This window comes from Sander lucioperca, chromosome 13 (genome assembly GCF_008315115.2).
Source record: "Sander lucioperca isolate FBNREF2018 chromosome 13, SLUC_FBN_1.2, whole genome shotgun sequence".
Taxonomy (NCBI): domain Eukaryota; kingdom Metazoa; phylum Chordata; class Actinopteri; order Perciformes; family Percidae; genus Sander; species Sander lucioperca.
Genome location: NC_050185.1, coordinates 22,754,021 through 22,773,192, shown reverse-complemented (window position 1 = coordinate 22,773,192; position 19,172 = coordinate 22,754,021). Strand labels below are relative to the sequence as shown.

The following is a 19,172-nucleotide window of genomic DNA, read 5'->3' as shown; positions in this document are numbered from 1 at the left end:
CGGGATGCAAACCTTCTTGCTGTGAGGTGGCAAGGCTACCACTGAGCCACTGTTCCACCCATAAACATTTTATTTGTGCGGAATTTAATGACATCAAAACTGTGGATACTAGGGGTGGTACAGTTCACAAACTCCATGGTTCGGTTCGTATCACGGTTTTAGGGTCACGGTTTTCGGTTCTGTACGGTTCTTGTTATTTTTTCTTTTAATCTTTAACACTCCAGAAATATACTTGATAATATATAATACATAATATGATATATATTACGTTAGTTTTATTGTTTTATTTCCGCTGTCATCATAGGTAACATGAAATCCAAAATGTTCCCACACACCAGACTATATACGACGCTAGCACATCCTCCAACTCCGGGCAGCCTTCCTTATCTCTCCCACTTACCATTTTTGCATGTGACATGACCTACAGCACTCCACACTCCACCTGAAGAGCGGTCGGCTCGGCGCCTCTCAAAATCTAACAAATATCTTTTAAACTGACCTTTGTCAATCAACAAAACAGACAGATTCAGCAACTGTATGGCCTATTTCTCGCTTAAAATGTTTTCAGAAACACTTTTCGGTGAAATATTTTTGTAAAGAGAAGTCAGAACGAGACGGCATTAGAGTCTGTTTTGAAATTCGGGAGCAGCAAGAACCACGTGACGCGTTCGTCCAATCAGCTGCAACATGAGCGTGTTGCGTGGGTCACGCATATCCCCCTCGTCATTTATATACTGTCTATGGTCGTTTCCAGTAAGTGTTTTAACATAGGTGTCGAAAGTGGGCACTACGGCAGTAAGTGGTTAGTGCACATTAACAGTGTACTGACAAACCGTGCGATGCACACATGCTCCGAACCGACACATGCGAACCGAGACATGCGAACCGAGACATGCGAACCGAGCGGTTCGGATGTTTTTTCATGAACCGTACCACCCCTAGTGGATACCCTTAATTTTCTTAGGTTAGGCAAGTTATAATCATCTGGTTTATAAAAAAAAAAAAAATAAATGTCCCCATGTGGCATACTTCAGAATCAAACACAAGCACATACACATATAACAAATACTAACACTTATACAACAAAGCAGGCTTGATAGGGAATAGACTATCACGCTGTTATATAAGCAGCTAATGTTCCAGATGCCTTCCCCTTCATCTCTCTCTCCGCCAGGCCAAATTGCAGGACAGGAAAATCCCGGAAGATGCCAGTCTACATTTAAACATCACGTTGATGATACTTCTTGTTACGCATCAGTGCTTCGCAAACCGTACTGTATGCGTGTCATTTATCCATGGTATATGGACTGTGCAGGCATAGATGATGTCCCTAATGGAACAGAAAAGCAGAGGGTTGATCATTCACTATGTGATGCTCATTAGCAAATCCACGAATTGTCATATGTTAGTGTGTGCATGTTTGTCTAAGCTAATGTACTGTATGAATTGAATATATATCAATATGTGCAGAATTGCCGGCAGTGGTAGTTGTCCAATCAATTTCCCTCATGAAAGGGTTAGGAGCTGCACTCTCTCCATTTCTCGTGTTGGTTATGCCCCTGGCTGAGCACTGTTGGGTTGGTAATGGAACAGATCCTTGTTCTTGCAAGGACATTGTGTGTGCGTGTGCGTGTGCGTGTGTGCGTGCGTGTGTGGGTGGAGCCAAGGTGCTAACGAAGTAACTGGGAACAACTGGCCAGTGTTTCCAAGCTACTGACCCCCGCCTACCCAGAGGCCAATGTTGTCGGTCCCTTTACCAACCTGAGTTTACCTTTGTTGCGTTGCTTCTTTTGTTAACATTGACAACATGCACATCACATTATTCATTGCATTCATACACCACTGATCTTTGCTTTAACACCCCATTGTCATAACACCTGGTACCAGCAAAAGACTGATTGAAATTAGTTTCCTCCATAGGGTAAGAGGCTTGGGCATCTGTAAGGAGCTTGGAGTAGTAACTGCTGCTCCATTGGATTGAAAGGAGGCAGTTGAGGTGGTTCAGGCATCTGATCGGGATGCCTCCTGGATGGGTCCCTGTGGAGGTAGTCTCGGAACATCCAACTGGGACCAAACCCTGAGGGCAGACCCACAACAGGCTGGAGGGATTCTTTATCTCACCTGGGAATGTCTCAGGAATTTCCAGGAGGCCCTAGAGAAAGTTTCTGGGGAGGGAACTGGCTTACCCACTGACCCATACCTATAGAAGCAGTTTTTGTGCCTGGTGAAACATTCTCCCAGTGTCCTGTTAATATTTCAACCTCTCAGAAATGTAATTTGAAGTGATTGTCATCTATATCTATACATTTCTGTCCAAACCCTACATTCAAAATCTATCAAATATATTTAAAACGTTTGCAGTATGTTTGTTCCTGTGTCTTGTTTCTGATTCCCCTATGGGAATGACTCAGCTGTTTGCTTGGGTGAGTCACTGGAACCTGGGGGGGAGTGGACAGCCAGTGGAGGAGATATCTAAGGCACGCAACCGTGGGCCTTCAGCCCTGTGGGGAGAGAGAGATCCAGTTTTCTCGACTAGACAGGTCTGACGTTGGAGAGACATCGCCTCAGGAAGCCTGGGCAGGGGCGCATAAAGAGAGGTAGTGTCAAGGGCAGTGTGGTCGAAAAGTGTGCTCCACCAGCCGTCTAATGCATGTACACAAATTTAGAAGTACAGCCGTGGATTTGCATAAACACAAGCAACAACAATTATGTAGATACACACTGCACATCAACAAAATAATTTGTCTCACTGAAGGGTAAGTTTGCTTTAATAATTAAAATGTATAGCAACTTGAATGTGTCAGGGGCATAATCAAATGTAATGTTTTAAAAAAAAATTAATATAAATGTTCAGTGTATATATCTATATCATATACAGGAAAAAGCACATTTAAATCGTCCTCCATGTCACACTGGATGGCTCCCCAATGATAGTGTTTTGAGGCTATGTGGGGTTGTTGCTCTTACTGCACTGACTTCCTATTAGTTGGAACCAAGACTAGCCTACAGTCGATGCAGTCCTCATTGATTCATATTTTGGGAGGTTAAACAATGTAAACAAGTGTTGTTGGTTTTTAACTTTAGTGCCATAACATAGTTTTTCCCCACCATTTGACAGATTCCTGATGAAGTGAAACTGTAGACACCAAAACTTCGAGTATTGTGATAGTGCTTTGAAAAACCTGACAGCCCTTTGTGTGACCATCGCCTAAGCCAAGCGTAGACCTGACATTTACTCAGTTGATAGATTAGAAAAGACAGCTGCTGAAGGTACTGTAAAACAAGCTGTGTGTGTGTGTGTGGGTGGGTGGGTGTTTCGTTGATGTGTATGCAGTGGGATATAAACATATCTTTCATGCCCCTCCCGTCACATCACGTTTCTTTTACAACATGTCAGTGTTTATATTCACATATGCTCAAAGGCTTATTTAGCATTTGTGCGTTTTGGAAGGTCTCCATATGATTTTGTCACTGCATTTGCAGATAGTATGAGTATGTGCAGAATGAATCAAACTCAGTCTGAATTAGGGCTCATATGTTTGCCACTGGATTGTAGCGACTTAAAAATAAAAAAATAAATGAAATAATAAATCTGTTGTCAAGATGGCTGAAAACTCATCTGATGAAATGTGAACCTTAAGGGCTAGATTGTGTGTCATGTCAATACATGTGTCCACCGCTCTGATACACCACTGCTTCTGCAAAGCTTTGGAAAGAATATCAAGTCTTTGGCAGTCTGGATCAACGGAAGCACAATTCCAGGATAATTGCCTGACGCGCCGGATGCCCCTCACTTTCTGCTCTCTTTGTGTTGCAGTTCTCAAAGTCTGTTCGCTTAGGGAAACCACAACTACATTCGAGCTAGCAAGCTACATGCTTAAAATGGCAAGTTTTGAAGAAAATTTGGATTGTGCAATAAGACAGGGCTCCTTGGTTCTTTCGGGGAATGATTGTAAGGATTTAGAAATAATGTGTTTACGTCATTTACTCTCTAACTGGGATATTTTGGGACTGATTTGTGGGGATTGCAATGGACGAAGTACACACAGCAATACATTGCTAAGAGCAAACTATGTTTAACCATGTATCCAGCTAATTTAAAGCTCTCGTTACTGTATTGGGTGAACAGTTAACTTCATTTAATATTGTATGTGGTGTTTTCTTTTGCGGGGTTCAAATGTTCTACCAAAACAAGTTCCTTCTCAAGACCATGTTGCATAGCCACCATCCGTAGCTTAGTGCCGTCCAAGACGATTGTGATTGGTTTACAGAAATGCAAACAACCCAGAGTTTTTTTTCTCCTATCCCAAATGTGAGTGTTGAGTGGCCAGACATCTCCACAGCGCTGTGGAGATATGTCTGGCAATGCAAGAGTAAGTCTTTGGTAGAACTTTATCAGTAAGAGTCGAATACTAAATGCGTTACCTTCATCTTATTTTAAAGTTGCAGCAGGAAACTTTGCACATGTTGGTTGTGGATTTCACACATCAGGTTTTATGTTTACCATCTCAGCAAGTGTGTGTGAAAAACAAAGAATAAGAACTAATCCTATCACCCGACAAGAACATCAATACGATTCAATAAAACCCTGGATTACATTTATTACATTATTTTTTTATGTACAATTGCAAACATTTTTTAAATTCTCGTCAACACAATATCTGTGCGAGGCAAACTTGGTTACGGCATTGGTAATTGGTGCATGGTAAATAAACTATGGTTAGGGTCAGGGAACTAGAACACTTCATTAAGATTAGGGAAAGATTGAGGTTTCAACGTTGGCATTGGATGCAAATTGTAAGGTATGGGATTTTTCCAATATGGACATTATTTTAAGGATAGTGGGCTATAAAAGAAAAACATAATTGGAGTGTAACATTGGTCAGTCCTACTTTCTATACAGAACACTTGCTTGCTATGCATCATTTTACAGTTATCTATATTTCAACCCTGCTTGGTGATTTTGATTGTTAAATTGGGTGAAAGTTGAGATGTTTCTAAGAATTCACAACATTCATGGACAAGCCATCCAAGCATTACATTTTCTATAGACTGGCTGTTAAGCTATACATCCTAGAGGATGAAAATGGAAAGGAACAGTGCACCTTGTTCCTTATTGTATCTGTGAACAAAACTCTTATCACCATTATCTGTGTGTGTTTTTTAATCTGTGTGTGTGTGTGTGTGTGTGTGTGTGTGTGTGTGTGTGTGTGTGTGTGTGTGTGTGTGTGTGGTAGGATATATACTGTAAACAGCTCTCAAATGTCTTACTGTCACAGCACAGCACATTTGACTTTCTCCAACAATTTTTATCCTACTTACAAAGTGTTATGGTTTTGTTGCAGGGGTGTGTGTGTGTGTGTGTGTGTGTGTGTGTGTGTGTGTGTGTGTGTGTGTGTGTGTGTGTGTGTGTGTGTGTGTGTGTGTGTGTGTGTGTGTGTGTGTGTGTGTGTGTGTGTATAACATTATGTCACTCCTGTCTGCAAGCTCCAGCAATACTGTCAAAGCTCATTGCCACAGTTCATCTCAAAACCAAACTGTGAAACGGGCCTGGTAATGGTATTGTCTTTACTTATCCGGCTTTGATTATGTCTGATAGTCGCTCAATGCTGAACAAACATTGGTGCGATGGTCCTGGGCCTTATGTTTCACTCAAGTCTTATTTTATCACTCATAAATATCAATAAGACATAAATAGTAATGACACAAAACCATGATGCAGCGGCACAGGAAAAGGAGACCTGCAAGACCAGAGAGTCTACAGTAGGTTGAAATGAAACATTAGAACAGGTGGCTGCCCCACATGTGTCTGCGCTGCAAGTAAAGCATAGATAATTTGAAATCACAGCGACAACTCTTAAATCTTTTATCATAGCCATACAACTTTTTTATATATATACAGGGAATGCAAAGTAGTTTCTAAATAAGGAATGTCTCTAAACTTTTCTTGGCTTGTTTTAATCAACATCAGCCAGACTGTACTCTTATCTGCAGAGTAACCCAAAGCAACAAAGTGTTCTAATTTCACAGATTTAGTCACAGTGAAGAAGTCAGTTACTGTGAGAGATTAAATTTTTTTTAACATCTTTACACCTGCAGCTTTCTCCCCCTGCAGGGCCAGCATGCTAAAAAGGAACAGAGTCGATGCACAGGGTCCATGTGGCTGCGAGGGCTCGTAGCAAAGTGGGATTATTCACTACAAAATAACTTGAATGACTTTTAGTTTCCAAGTACAAGGCTACTAATCTTTTGAAATGAGTAAAGGCATAAATGACTTCTGACAGGACTGTTGTAGGTCATAATGCCACTGTATAACTTATTTAATGTCTAACGCATTTTCAATGTATTTTCTAATGAATCTTGCTACTTGTTCTGATTAGATCTGATGTGCATACAAGTCACCTTGTTGATATCACAATATTTAGACATAAGTCTTGTACTGTCAATGAACTCAACACAGAACCCTCTTGTGCCAAATTAAATGCTAGCTCAAATGCTAACTAATACTGACGGAAATTGCAACTTAAAGGAGTGCACTTTTCAAATCTTAAGCCACAATTTTACTCAGGCAATTATGTCTTAAGCAGCTGAAAAAAAGTGAAAGATTTTTTAGGCAACTGTCAATTCAGCTGGCTATGCTGACAACTGTCGCTGAGAAACATAGTCAAATAATACATTATAATTGTCCATAACTACAAAATGAAACTCTTCATGGTGTCTTTAATATTCAGCCAAAGGTGGTTTTGCTGAAACACCGCTCTGTATCATTTTGATTGTTTGCATTGTATAATACTTTTTAATGACTGACAGCTGATGGATAGTGAGTATGAGTCTGAATATCTGACTGTTAAGCTTTTAAGCACATTTTATGCCCAACACCCTAAAAGCAATTAATTGGGTTTTGGTTCTGTTCAGTCAATCATCCTGTTAGTCTGCTAAGCTAACAGCACCCACAGTACAGCTGCTATTAATAAATATAACACAACTTTTGAATAGCATGATTATATTTGAAAATCATTAATTAATGTAATATCTTACTAAATGTGAGCTAAATTGGTAATGTATTCTATTGAAAACAAGTTAAGGTTACTAAGGAGGACAACAACAAGAAGCACTTGCATTTGTATCTCTCAATTTAATTAATGTTAATCACAATTGAAATTGCAATTGGTTTCGAATATCACAATCAGATATTTTCCTCAAATCCTGCAGCCTTAGTCACTTGCCATCAAAATTAAACTTGCCTTCTGTTTTGCAGTTAGGGTTAGGACATGAATTGACTGCATGTAAGAAACCCAAACCAACCTGCACATGCCACTGAGCTGCTGCTATCACTGTGATATAAATAAACATTTATGAATACCGGGAAATCCCATTTGAAGTTGGTCAGCGCCAGCCAACAATTCATCTATATGGTATAATCTGAATAAAAAGTTTCCCTGCCTCCCGGTCCCCAGTGTTTTCCTGTGTCGAGACAACACCTGAGGCTTCCTTGACAGAGAGGAGACCTTATACGACCTTATTTCATACTGTATGTGAGATGGTGAAGACTTCAGCCCAAGTAACAACTTAACAACTTCCCCGCCACCTCATACTTCAGATATGACAAATCATCAGGGTACAGCAAATAAAGGTTGAGTAAAAATGGATAGAGAGACGATACATATACGGATATATGTCTGCTGTAGGGAAGGCTTTTACATTTAGGAGAACAGCACTAATGGGCCATACTGTGTGTTGAAGAAAATATCTAATGCATTCCAACTTTGATAAGTCTGTTTGGGAAGAGGTAAAGTCTTATGACTGCTGGCAAACGTGTGATGCTGAAAGTTGCGCTTTGGAGGGATGAGAAGAGCGATAACTTTAGAGGGTGTGTGATTTGGGTAGATTTCTGCTCAGGATGCAGTACAGTCCTTGTTCTCACCTCTGTTTCTGCCTGCGGGGTGCCAAGTTCAGCTCGACAACAGATCCAGAGTTTTAAAAAGAAGTTTAAAAAATGTTTGCTGTAAGCAGATGTCGTTTCTGCTGAGCCTGTCAAATTTGCTAAGAAAGATCTGCTTACGTTTGACCAAGTGCTAGGCATGTTTCGGCCAAGATTTATCCTGTGGGCTGTACATGACCTAGCTGTTGGGTGTTTTTCACTAGCGCCTAAAGTGTAAATGTTCTGCTTAAAAATTAGACACTTGCTGATGCCATTTCTGGACCTGAGAGAACATATGACTTGTCTTTCATGTCAATGTTTTTATATACTAGTGTTACATTTAACGGATGTAGTACAAACATGTATGGAGTTGAGTTTAGTAAAATGTAATTGAATTTTCTCTCTCTTAAAATATACACCAACATCAGTGTAAAAGGAAACAACACAGGATAAGAAAAGTAATCTCTAAGATTTAATGTCCATCTTCTGCAAACCCACATGTGATATTTTACAGTTTATCCCTGGACTTCACAATGGAACTTTATATAATATTATTTTTTTCCCCTTGATCTAAATTAACATAAATCTTGAAATCACATCCAGACATGTACCACATTTCCAAAGCTCCAGAAAGGTCAAATTAAAATCAAGGGTTAACTTTACTGAAGGACTACGGGAAGCCTAGAGTGCGCAGCTCTAAGCATCAAGGGTCATTGAATTTCATTTGCCCATAAAGCCTGTGCTTTATGGTGCTTTCACTTCCTGGTAAATGTACCTTGTCTACAAAAATACATTGTTCAAGAATGTCAAATTGTGTTAGATCTAAGATTTCACTTTGAAAAGAAGAGCGTATAAGACTTTTTAGGTCGGTCAGATTTGTGTTTAGCAAATGGGGGGAAAAAACCTCGAGTGCCTATGGTAATTCTTACTCTCAAATGCATTTACATTTTTTTCTTTACTCTAAGTCACCAGAGGCTCAATTAGCAGCTAAAAATAAAGGGCTTTTCAAACCTTGAACCACAACAGTGATTATCTTTGAACTTAGAACACCTAGATGACATTATAACAATAACAATTTCTACAAAAACAATGCTTTACCACCTTTGCTATTATTGAAATGGTCAGAAAGTTATGGATTGAGGGTTTTACTTTACCTGAACCATATGTTTATAAACCAAAGTAATTGCATACATTGCAATGTAATTTATAGTAAATATAGTTCATCTTAGAATATGCCCAAAATGGTAAATTCCTCTTCCATTACTGCAGAAAACTGTTAGAAATCCCATCCAAATATGTGCTGTTATGGAGGAGACTGCAGGCAGTTGCAGTTGTAAGAAGTAAAGCTGGGGGGGAATTTAGAAAGCATGAATGTCAGAGGTCTCTACAGGCATTACAGTCTCTATTAATTACCGAAGTGAAAAAACAAACAAAAAAAAAAAAAAAACTTTTCTTATTTGTCTTTTCTTTAACCTCAATCCACCAGTTTGTCCTCTTTGGTCTTTTGAAGTTGGAGATATTAAACACCAATATTATGATGTGGAACTTTACAGTGGCACAGTTAATCTACAGTGGTTGGTTAAATTCCATGTATTCAAGGAGAAACTTTTACATACGAGACTTTAGAAGTAAATAAATAAAATTGTTTTATTTCTTTCATTAGTCTCAGAAATTGTCTGTGTGTGTGTGTGTGTGTGTGTGTATGCAATAGTACTGGTGCATTTAGGATCCTATTCATCTGCATTAGGATCTGCCTGTGATGATTTGCGGATTGGAATATCTTGACAGCAAACCCTGGTAATGAATCCCTGTTTGTACACTGTCTTGCCTGAAGGAAGAAGTTATGAAACCATCCCTCCATTACCCCGCTCACACTGTTACTGAGCCCAAGCATATTACATTTAAGTTGTTAATGAGGGGTGCAGAAAACCAGGCAAAAACATGCATGCACAGTTAAATACATGATGCAAACATGGGCGGAAACATCACCTGGAATTGCATACACAGACATTGATGCATACTCCTACCAGCCTCAGTGTTAACACGGGGGCATAGTCTAAATTAATGTGAAAGGTCAAACTATTTTATGGCTGACATTTTAGAATATGAATAATTGATCGAACTTGTTCAAAAGTCACTAAATGTCATCCCTTATGAAGTCCGTGGTTTATTGATGTAACAGTGGTATCTTCAGTATCATGACTTTGATATTGAGAAGTCAGTATCATAGGCATTACAGAAATCAAATTTTCTATACTGTTTATTTGATGAGGTGTCAAGGAATCAATGGTGAAGACCGGGATTCTGTAGAATGCACTTTAAAGGGGCTCTACATTTTTCAATGGAACGTCGTACAGCTAAACCATATTATGTTAATTGACAGTTGGTCCACTGAGCTGTATTTGTCCCTTTACTTGAACTCCTCTTTTAATTTCCCATATGCCTCTTGAGTCAGTGTTCCATTCATCCATGTTTTGTCAGATGGCTGAGATGCCTCTCTGATCTCCTTATGGAGCCTTGTGTATATCCACTGCAGGTTAATAACACGTCACCCTTACTTGTCATGTATGTGCTCATATAGTTTATTACTTGCTTTGCTATAATCTGTTTGACATGCTGTGTGAGAGAATGCTTCTTTAAATACATGTACTGTCAGAAACGGCAATTAAGTGCCTACAGTAATTGGCAGGATCACAGCGTTGCTGGGTTCAAGCTATGTGCCTCTGTAATTTGGAAATTGAAGTTGGAAATCATAAAAACAGTGTTTGCAAGTTATTAATTGATGTTATATAATTCATTTATGTTATATAATGCTTTATAGTGGACTATGGCACAGACGAAAAAGCTATGTCAGGCATACTTGTTAGAAGAATCAATTCATTGTTAGTTTTGTTCTTTTCATGGACTGGTGATGTTGTTGAAATATAGAATATTGCCGGACTACAACATATTGTCACCATGCTCACTTTTCAGTATTTTCAGAAAAACTTTGATCTTACTGTTTACTGTTTTGTAAGCGGAACATCTTGAGAATTTTCAACAATATGTAGACAGTATTACTGTTGACTGTTATTTTATTTAAACAAATATAAGTCAGTATATTCATATTCTGGATATCTCATTGCACACAGTGATTAAAGCATAAGGGTGAAGTCCTAAAAAGTGAGCCATGTGCAGAGTGCATTATTCATGCAGGACTCTCTGCACTCCCAGCTCTGTACTCGCTGAAGAGCCTGTACCTCAGCTGATGAAAGGGCTAGCTGTGACGGTACTGCTGTGGTACATTGCAGATGGTTGTGTAATAATCAGAGGGATTCACTGGCTGTCCTTTGCAGCTGCCACACTGCCCAGTGGAGGGAGAGGTGCCAGCACAGGGGTCCATCAGCCAACTGCTGCTCTGTTTCAAGTGCACTTTCCTGGAAGGAAGAGAGTCACAGGACAGGACTAGAACAGGCAGTGCTATTCATACAGAAAAACTGTCAGATTAAATGAAAACATGCTTCTGGTAGAGTTAAGTCATGCCTAAACGAATGTCCTTAGCTGTTTCCCTAAAATCAGGGTAGTACTAAAATGACCTTTGTGTATTTGTATATCAAATTGCTCAGTGACACATGGTTTACAAATATGCTTCAAAAGTTGCAAACAAAAATATAAACGTCTGATTATTACATTGTAGGTGCAATACACATTGTCATTCCAACACATATAACATCCACCATCTGCATCCTCAAAACCAATGGTGGCTGTATGGATACTGGTTACCTCAGCCTCAGAAAACATGCAGTTTCAATGTTTGACAGCTCATCAAGAAAAGCGGCAAATGCTGAAGTGTAAATTTGGCCAAATTACACAGAGAAGGGCGGGACTATTAAATGTGTTTTGCTTCCACCATGATTTCCATCAACGCTTACTATTTAATTTGCAGACGTAGCTATTAAAATGTCCTAACATGTCAGTTGTAATTTGTAACATGGAATTAGAGTGACCCCTCGGCAGTTTATCAAATGACAATGAAATTGGATAAATGTTTTTATCGTAGTCTACTTTAATTACAGCTTGGTCAACCACTCTTTCCCTGGGAATAAGATCAAATATGAAGTCTGCAAGGGGTCATGTAGCTAATGTGGGTGTAAACTCTCTATTCTGCTATTTTTGTAAATCTTAGTATCCATGCCAGGACTTCTAATTGCTTCATATTTAGTTTTACCTGACTGGATAAAATTAACAGTAAAATGCTGCCTACATATTAATGCATCAGTAATCTTATAATGTCATATACAGTAATAAATCACTGATACTTTAAAGGAACACGCCGACTTATTGGGACTTATTCACCGTAACCCCCAGAGTTAGACAAGTCCATACATACCCTTCTCATCTCCGTGCGTGTTGTAACTCTGTCCGACGGTTCCACTGGTAGCTTAGCCTAGCACAGATCCTGAAGGTAATCGGTTCCAACTAGCCTACTGCTCCCAATAAGTGACAACATAACACCAACATGTTCCTATTTACATGTTGTGATTTGTATAGTCACAGCGTGTACAAATAACAAGGTCACATGAGACACAGCCATCTTCTAACCGTATATAAACTGGGAACTATATTCTCAGAAAGGCGAAGGAGTGCTACTTCTGCTACTTGGGCGGAGTGATATGCTTTAAAGCACCTGAGAAGCCCCAAGCAGATCAGCAATTTAACTATTTGTACACGCTGTGACTATACAAATCACAACATGTAAATAGGAACATGTTGGTGTTATGTTGTCACTTATTCGGAGCAGTAGGCTAGTTGGAACCGATTACCTTCAGGATCTGTGCTAGGCTAAGCTACCGGTGGAACTGTCGGACAGAGTTACAACACGCACGGAGATGAGAAGGGTATGTATGGACTTATCTAACTCTGGGGGTTACGGTGAATAAGCTAAAGTCCCAATAAGTCGGCGTGTTCCTTTAAGGAGATTTTGCTGCTAATACTCCTGTACTCCTGTACCCTTTTTTGGTACTTTCTTGTCTGTGCATGATGTCACATATCTGTAACAATATACTGTAGAGTACCACTGGAATATTACAACAACAACAACAACTACTACTACTACTACTACAATGGTAACATAATACATAATAATGATGAACCTATGCACATTGATAAATGCAACCATTTTATTGTAAAATTCCACAGCTATGTGCAATTCCCTTATGAAAAGGATTTTTTCCAGTACATGTATAGTATATTATGCAGACCCTAACATCATTGATCAGTGTCCCTTTTATACAATACTCAAATATACATAGATGGCAAACAACTAACAATGTATGTATGAGGACAATATGAAATTGATTTTGTTCTTGGAAACCTTTGAGCTCTGTAATTCCAATGTGTATTATTTTGTTTTCTGCAGTTTGACAAAATACATAACAATAGAAAAAATCTACATGTGCTGTTCACATAAATGCCTCATTTGTGGGTCCCAAAATAAATAAAATCACTTTGTCAAAAATAAGTACAGTGTAATAAAAAGTCCATGTCCGTGCAACCAAAGGACTGAGACTAGATGAAACAATGCTTGAATTAGTCCCAATTCTGAAAACATATCCAACATGCACACTACTGAATATTAACAGTATCTCTCATACACCTTTATATCTCTGCATTTACAGTAGAGTGCACAAAAAAATTATATACAAATAATAAACAAGCTTTTGCCATCATGGAAAAAAGAAAATTGTTTTTTTGCACCATTGTTCAAGCACAAGACATGCTCGGTTATTTACAAACCCAGTCTACTGATAAAGTCAGATATAGTCTGAATCAGAAATGTCTTGCTGTTTACCCTGATACAGTAATTTGTTTGTATTGGTCTGCTGTACAATCGAACAATTGTCCTTATGCTTTTGGTTCTGAAAAAACCAAAAAAACCAAAAAAACCAAAAAAACAATAACAATGTCTGAGGGAATATCAGTGTATCCAACCTTCGCTGTATAGAATTTCCTTCAAGTAAACACCCATTTTTAGCATACTGTATGTTTTTTTTCTTCAAGGCAGTAAAAGTGGATTCACAAATGATATCATCGTTTGATATTCTCTATTGCATGTGTGTTTGGCACTTTTTTAAGATGTAATCACTCTTTTACACTTCTTTAAACTACAGAACACTGATGATTACCAGTCTACATTGCTATTGACACACTATGTTCCTAAAGATGTGAAAGATAGAGTATGTGCACACTGAAGCTTCGCAACACAACAGGAACACCATTAAATACAAAAGGGAAAGAACTTCAGGAAGTATGAGATAATATGATAAATGCATATGTTAGTATCATCACTGATGCTTTATTAAATATGGCAAATATCAAGACCAATGAAGACCCTTGTAGAGGTGGAAAATGTGGAAATAATCAATAGTTACTTAGACAAGCAAATGTTCTTCTTCTGGTGGCTTGGGAACTGTTTTTTTGGTGTTCCCCCCCCCTGAAAATATTCATGTCTATTACTCAGAAGCTGCACAACAGGTAATGTTGTAACTTATTAATTCAACAGATATAACACTTTGACAGGCCTTTGTGAGAGTAGTGTACATTGATCACAACATAGAGAACACAAGATAAATAAGCTCAAGCTCCATTGACACATTGAACAAAAATGTATCTTTGATATAAATGACAGCAATCTGTGTTTCTTTTCGGGGCTACATGGACATAAAATTATATTTTTTCTCTTAATAAATAAATAAATACCATTGATGATTAAATAAATAAATACCCCATTACCCCCAAGTATTCTACATGGTCAGTCCAGCATAATACAATAAGTCTAATATACTGTATGGTGATATACTGTAACAATGCTGAAATTACAAAATATATACCCTTTTACAAAAATCCCAAGGGCTTGACTAGTGTTTTTTCCCCTTCATAATTGATGTACATAAACAATGTGATTTACACCCATTGTGAGTTTACAAATCATACTGAAGCACTGTCTCCATTTGTTGCATACTGGTGTCTATCAAAATTGTACTCTGTAAAGGGTTGTAAATCATGTGTTACATGTTGTCATACCCAGCATTTACAATTCAGTGTTCTCAGCTCTCTTCACACAACATCAAGGCATTCAAAGCTAATTTTAATGGGAAACAAAAGTCAAAAAGTAATGAAATTAGGCCCAGCCAGTGAATCAGCTCCCTCACTATGTAATAATTTACATGTACATTCTCAATGTGTTTCTTCTCAAAGAGACAGAAAGCGAGATGCTTGATAATAAGGCTTAAACATCTCTTTTCGACACAAGCAGATGCTTCTTTTTAATTCAATGAAACTCTTAAGTTTATTTGATATCAATTCATATTTCTTTAGTTTCAGTTTAGTTTTTTTTATTGCTCATCTTAGAAGGATGACACATTAAATGAACCCTGTCCCACTGCAGGGATGTCTAAATTCCCAACAGCTGTCTGTATTGACATTCACATTAAAGTGTAGATTAGTTTGAATTTGAAACTCACCCGCTGGTTACGCAGTTGCATTTATACTTAAGGGCAAAACGTTATTCATTTTAATAAGAAAACCTAAATAGTTTTAGTACAGTTTCTCTTGTAAAAGCTTACATAACCAAAATACAACAGCAGTGTGTCATTATGTTAATGCATGCTTTTAACAGTAAATGTAGGAGAGGATGAGAGGTCAGTGTTGTCTATACTGTAAGCTAATAGCTGAGAGAATAATTATTAAACCAGTTGTCTGGCCTGAAATTCTGGTCTGATCCTCCAACCTGTATGCACAGACGATTTCTCAACTTACAGCAACATGCCACTTTTAACCATAAAATAACAGTTTCAAATGCTATGTCATTCCCACTCTGCACCCCAAACGCCTGTTCTAGCATGTAACTTTGCTGGGCGGGTACCATCTCCCAGGAAAATTGCTGTAACGCTTTACGGCGCTACCACTAGTATAGTTAAAACTAGATAATATTTTAGGGAGAAAATGTTTTCTGGTTTGCCCTTTGATGTCCTCCGGCTGCTCTGCCTCGACTCAATGATCTACGGAATTTCCTGATGGACAAAAAGCTTTACTTGTTGCTAAAGTAAGGCTAAATGCTAACTGCTGCTAACTGTATAGCTGCCATCTACTAGTTAGCTCAGTTAGCCGTGCTGGACTGGGAGCTAGGAGCACTGAGGGGTTGTTGATGTTTACACCGCTAGCACAGGAGCTATGGACCACAGGGAGGAGAAAGTTAGCAGGGCCAGGGCGGGGGCGAAATGAATGCTGGTGGTGACGGCGGCGGTGTTGTGCCAGAACTGGAGCTGGACATCATAGCAGGCTAGGCGCTGAAGAGGACACAGAGGAAGCTAAGAAGAGAAAAGGAGAGAGTGACAGAGCTGCCGGTGGACAACTCAGATGGGCTTTAAGTCGTTGGCGAGAGCTTTGCAAAATAAAAGGCTGCAAGACAGACCGCGAGCTGGCCATCTTGCTGTTGGACTAGTAAGTCATTTTAGCTGGCTTACTATGTCTTGTGTTGTTGCACTTGCTTGATGTTTGGATGTGGTAGCAAAGTTGTCCACTCGCTAGTTTTTGATCATAAGTAATCATAACAAATGCACTTGTACAGCTGTCCATATTTACAACAGTGGTGTATAAATGAATTACACTCTGAAACTGTAGGGGCGCCAAATCACAATGATATCAAAAGTTCTGCAGTGCTGCTTTAAAAGGATAAACCGGGCACATTTTTATTTATTAATTTTACCAATTTTCCTAGAAAACAGTATAATTAAATCTTGAACGATAATCAACAGTGCTCATTTTTTTATTTTTCCATAGCCAACAATAGAAGACCATAAAAGATGTTGATTTTTGGCCTGAAAGGTGCATGCAATAAATGTAAACCACTATGTAATAGTAAAATATATACAGTGTCTGTACAGTTAAGCATTGTCCATAAACAGCATCATCTCTCTCTGACCACACATGAAAAATGCAATATTTAATTGTGCCAACACTAAAGCTAAATAAATTAAAAATAAATTAGCGTCACTGTCTAACATAGCTCTATTAAAGTGCTTTAGATTGTGTGTTTTAGTATGTTAAGTGAAAAATAAAATTAAAAGATAAGACATACTGTAATGTTATTTAGATTTCTCTGATAGGTGTTTGCTGTGATCTGAATTGGTATTTATTTAAATTGCAGTCTATGCAATTAATGCATTAGTCTGAAAATACAGCAATTAAATTAAAAATTCCATTAAGAAGACATAAAGAAGAAATTCCAAATAAAAAGTACAAAATCGAATCATGAAAACAAAACTTTCTCACACAATCAATGTTTTCACAACACATCTACAAATCTCCTCATACCAGTTCAATGTAATGCTACAACATTTGCAATGTCTGTCAAAGTTATCAAATAAATTGACTCAAATTCAAAGAGATTAAAATGAAGGAATTAAAGGAAATGTATTAAATCAAATCAGTGGGTATTTCAGTGGGTCGCCTCCTTTAAAATGTCCCTTGCTGGCACAGAGCATATGTAGAATGTAATGAACTGTATGATAAGGCTGGGTACACACCCAGGCCTAGAGATAGAGATAGGAGACCCAGTAGACCAGGTTGAAAAGACCAAATGCAGTGGGGAAGAAGATGCGTGCATACGAGTCTATCTTGGCAACGCGAATGTGCAACCTGCCGTGCCGCCAGGCACCGGAGCGGCAGTCTTCGAAACAGCAGAAGAAGCTGGTGCAGTCCTTCCCGTCCAGACACTCATAGCCGTACTCTTCGTCTCGCTCCTGCATGTGCGTGGCGTTGTTCATCTGAATGGCTGTGGCCGAGCGTGGACGGATGTCTACCGTGGGTGTCTGCTTTTAACAGGACAAAATGACACAGTTAGCCATCAGAGCCTCAGAGTGCCATAATAAAGACCTCACTGACATAACAGGGGACCTAATTTGAGCTGCCATTTCCTGTCTCCCACTTCTTTCTGTCATTAGTCAACAAAATGTAGTTTGCACCTTCGACTTGCCAATGGTCCCTTTAATGTCAGAAGAAGATACAAATTTAACTATAACTACCACCCGTGGTTGTAATTAGTGAGGCTTATAGTGACAAAGGGTCTGTTCCCGTGGAACCCATGATGCAAATTACACCTTTGCGGTTGAATCAGTCATAATATTTTTAGTACAGTAGTCCATTTTTATTTACAGCTATATAAGAGCTAGTGCTGGGCAATGACTCTGCATTTTTTATTCTGATTAGGCTACTGGTGCTGCACAACATTAAAAAATGCAGTTAAAACACAATAGCAAACAGATGACTGTGTGTCGTTTTTTTTTCTGAGCAGTTTTTTAAAATGTTTTTAGTTCCAGTTCCATTATTTGGACCTGTATCGATGTTTTAAGCAGTTCTTCTGAAATGCATGTATAAGATACGTTGTGTATAAAATATGTAACTGGCTTAGCTTTTTGATGCATCATAAGCATCATAAAGCTAAGCTTAGGGAGGAGCATGTGCACACAGCTCAATATTTCTCCAGACCACTCTTTTGGTCACTAAATGGGTTAAAATAATCCTCCTTTTCAAACTGTGCTCACCACTGAAGGGCACATGCCTTTTTATGATAAATGATTGCTAAAATAGGACAGTGACATCAGTGAGTTTTGTGGTGCTCTCATTCTAAAGGGAGACAATTACAGTTTTCATCAGGTTTTATCTTGAAATACCATGCCACCTTTGCACAAATTGGAATTCCAGCTGTTTGGCAGATTAAATGTTTCCCCCCCTTTGGCAGAGATTCCTTGACCTTGCTGATAAACTAGGGCAGTGGTTCTCAAACTTTTTTCAATAATGTACCCCCCTTTGAAATATGTTTTCATCCAAGTACCCCCTGACCAGCACAAAACATTTTGGGTAGGAAAAAAAGCTTTTTCGGATTTACTACAACAACAATATTTTAACTGAAAAACTGTTGAAAGCTACAGTACATTTAAAATATTAAGAATCACTAAATTAATTCATTACTATAGTGTATAATTATTTTAGGAATTAAGCATCACTAGTACTTTTTAAATTAACATTTAAAAAAAATCTTAGTACCTACTCCAAAGTAACTCTAGGGATACGCATACCCCCATTTGAGAAACACTGAACTAGGTTGTCAAACTCATCATTTAAAAAAGACAGAGTAAGTCGAGCATACTTCTAAGAATTTCCCATCACCACTTTCCCTCAAGAAAGTGCCAGTAACTGTCATTTAGCTTAT

At 38.5% G+C, this 19,172-nt stretch overlaps 1 protein-coding gene and 1 long non-coding RNA gene across 5 annotated transcripts in view; one reads left to right on the top strand and one right to left on the bottom strand.

The window, feature by feature from the left end:
• The window catches only part of LOC118496596, a 62,599-nt gene that overhangs the window by 31,640 nt on the left and 11,787 nt on the right, over nt 1-19,172 (top strand). The gene's annotated exons all lie outside the window — the stretch shown is intronic.
• The window catches only part of gabrg2 (gamma-aminobutyric acid type A receptor subunit gamma2), a 60,758-nt gene continuing 54,652 nt past the window's right edge, over nt 13,067-19,172 (bottom strand). For 2 of the 4 annotated variants that reach the window (XM_031303570.2, XM_031303568.2), the window contains one exon: nt 13,067-17,775. In XM_031303570.2, coding sequence (XP_031159430.1) covers nt 17,494-17,775 — 282 coding nt within the window. In that variant the 3' untranslated portion in view covers nt 13,067-17,493. The remainder of the gene's footprint in view (nt 17,776-19,172) is intronic. The other 2 variants (XM_031303571.2, XM_031303569.2) reach the window with 1 other exon arrangement.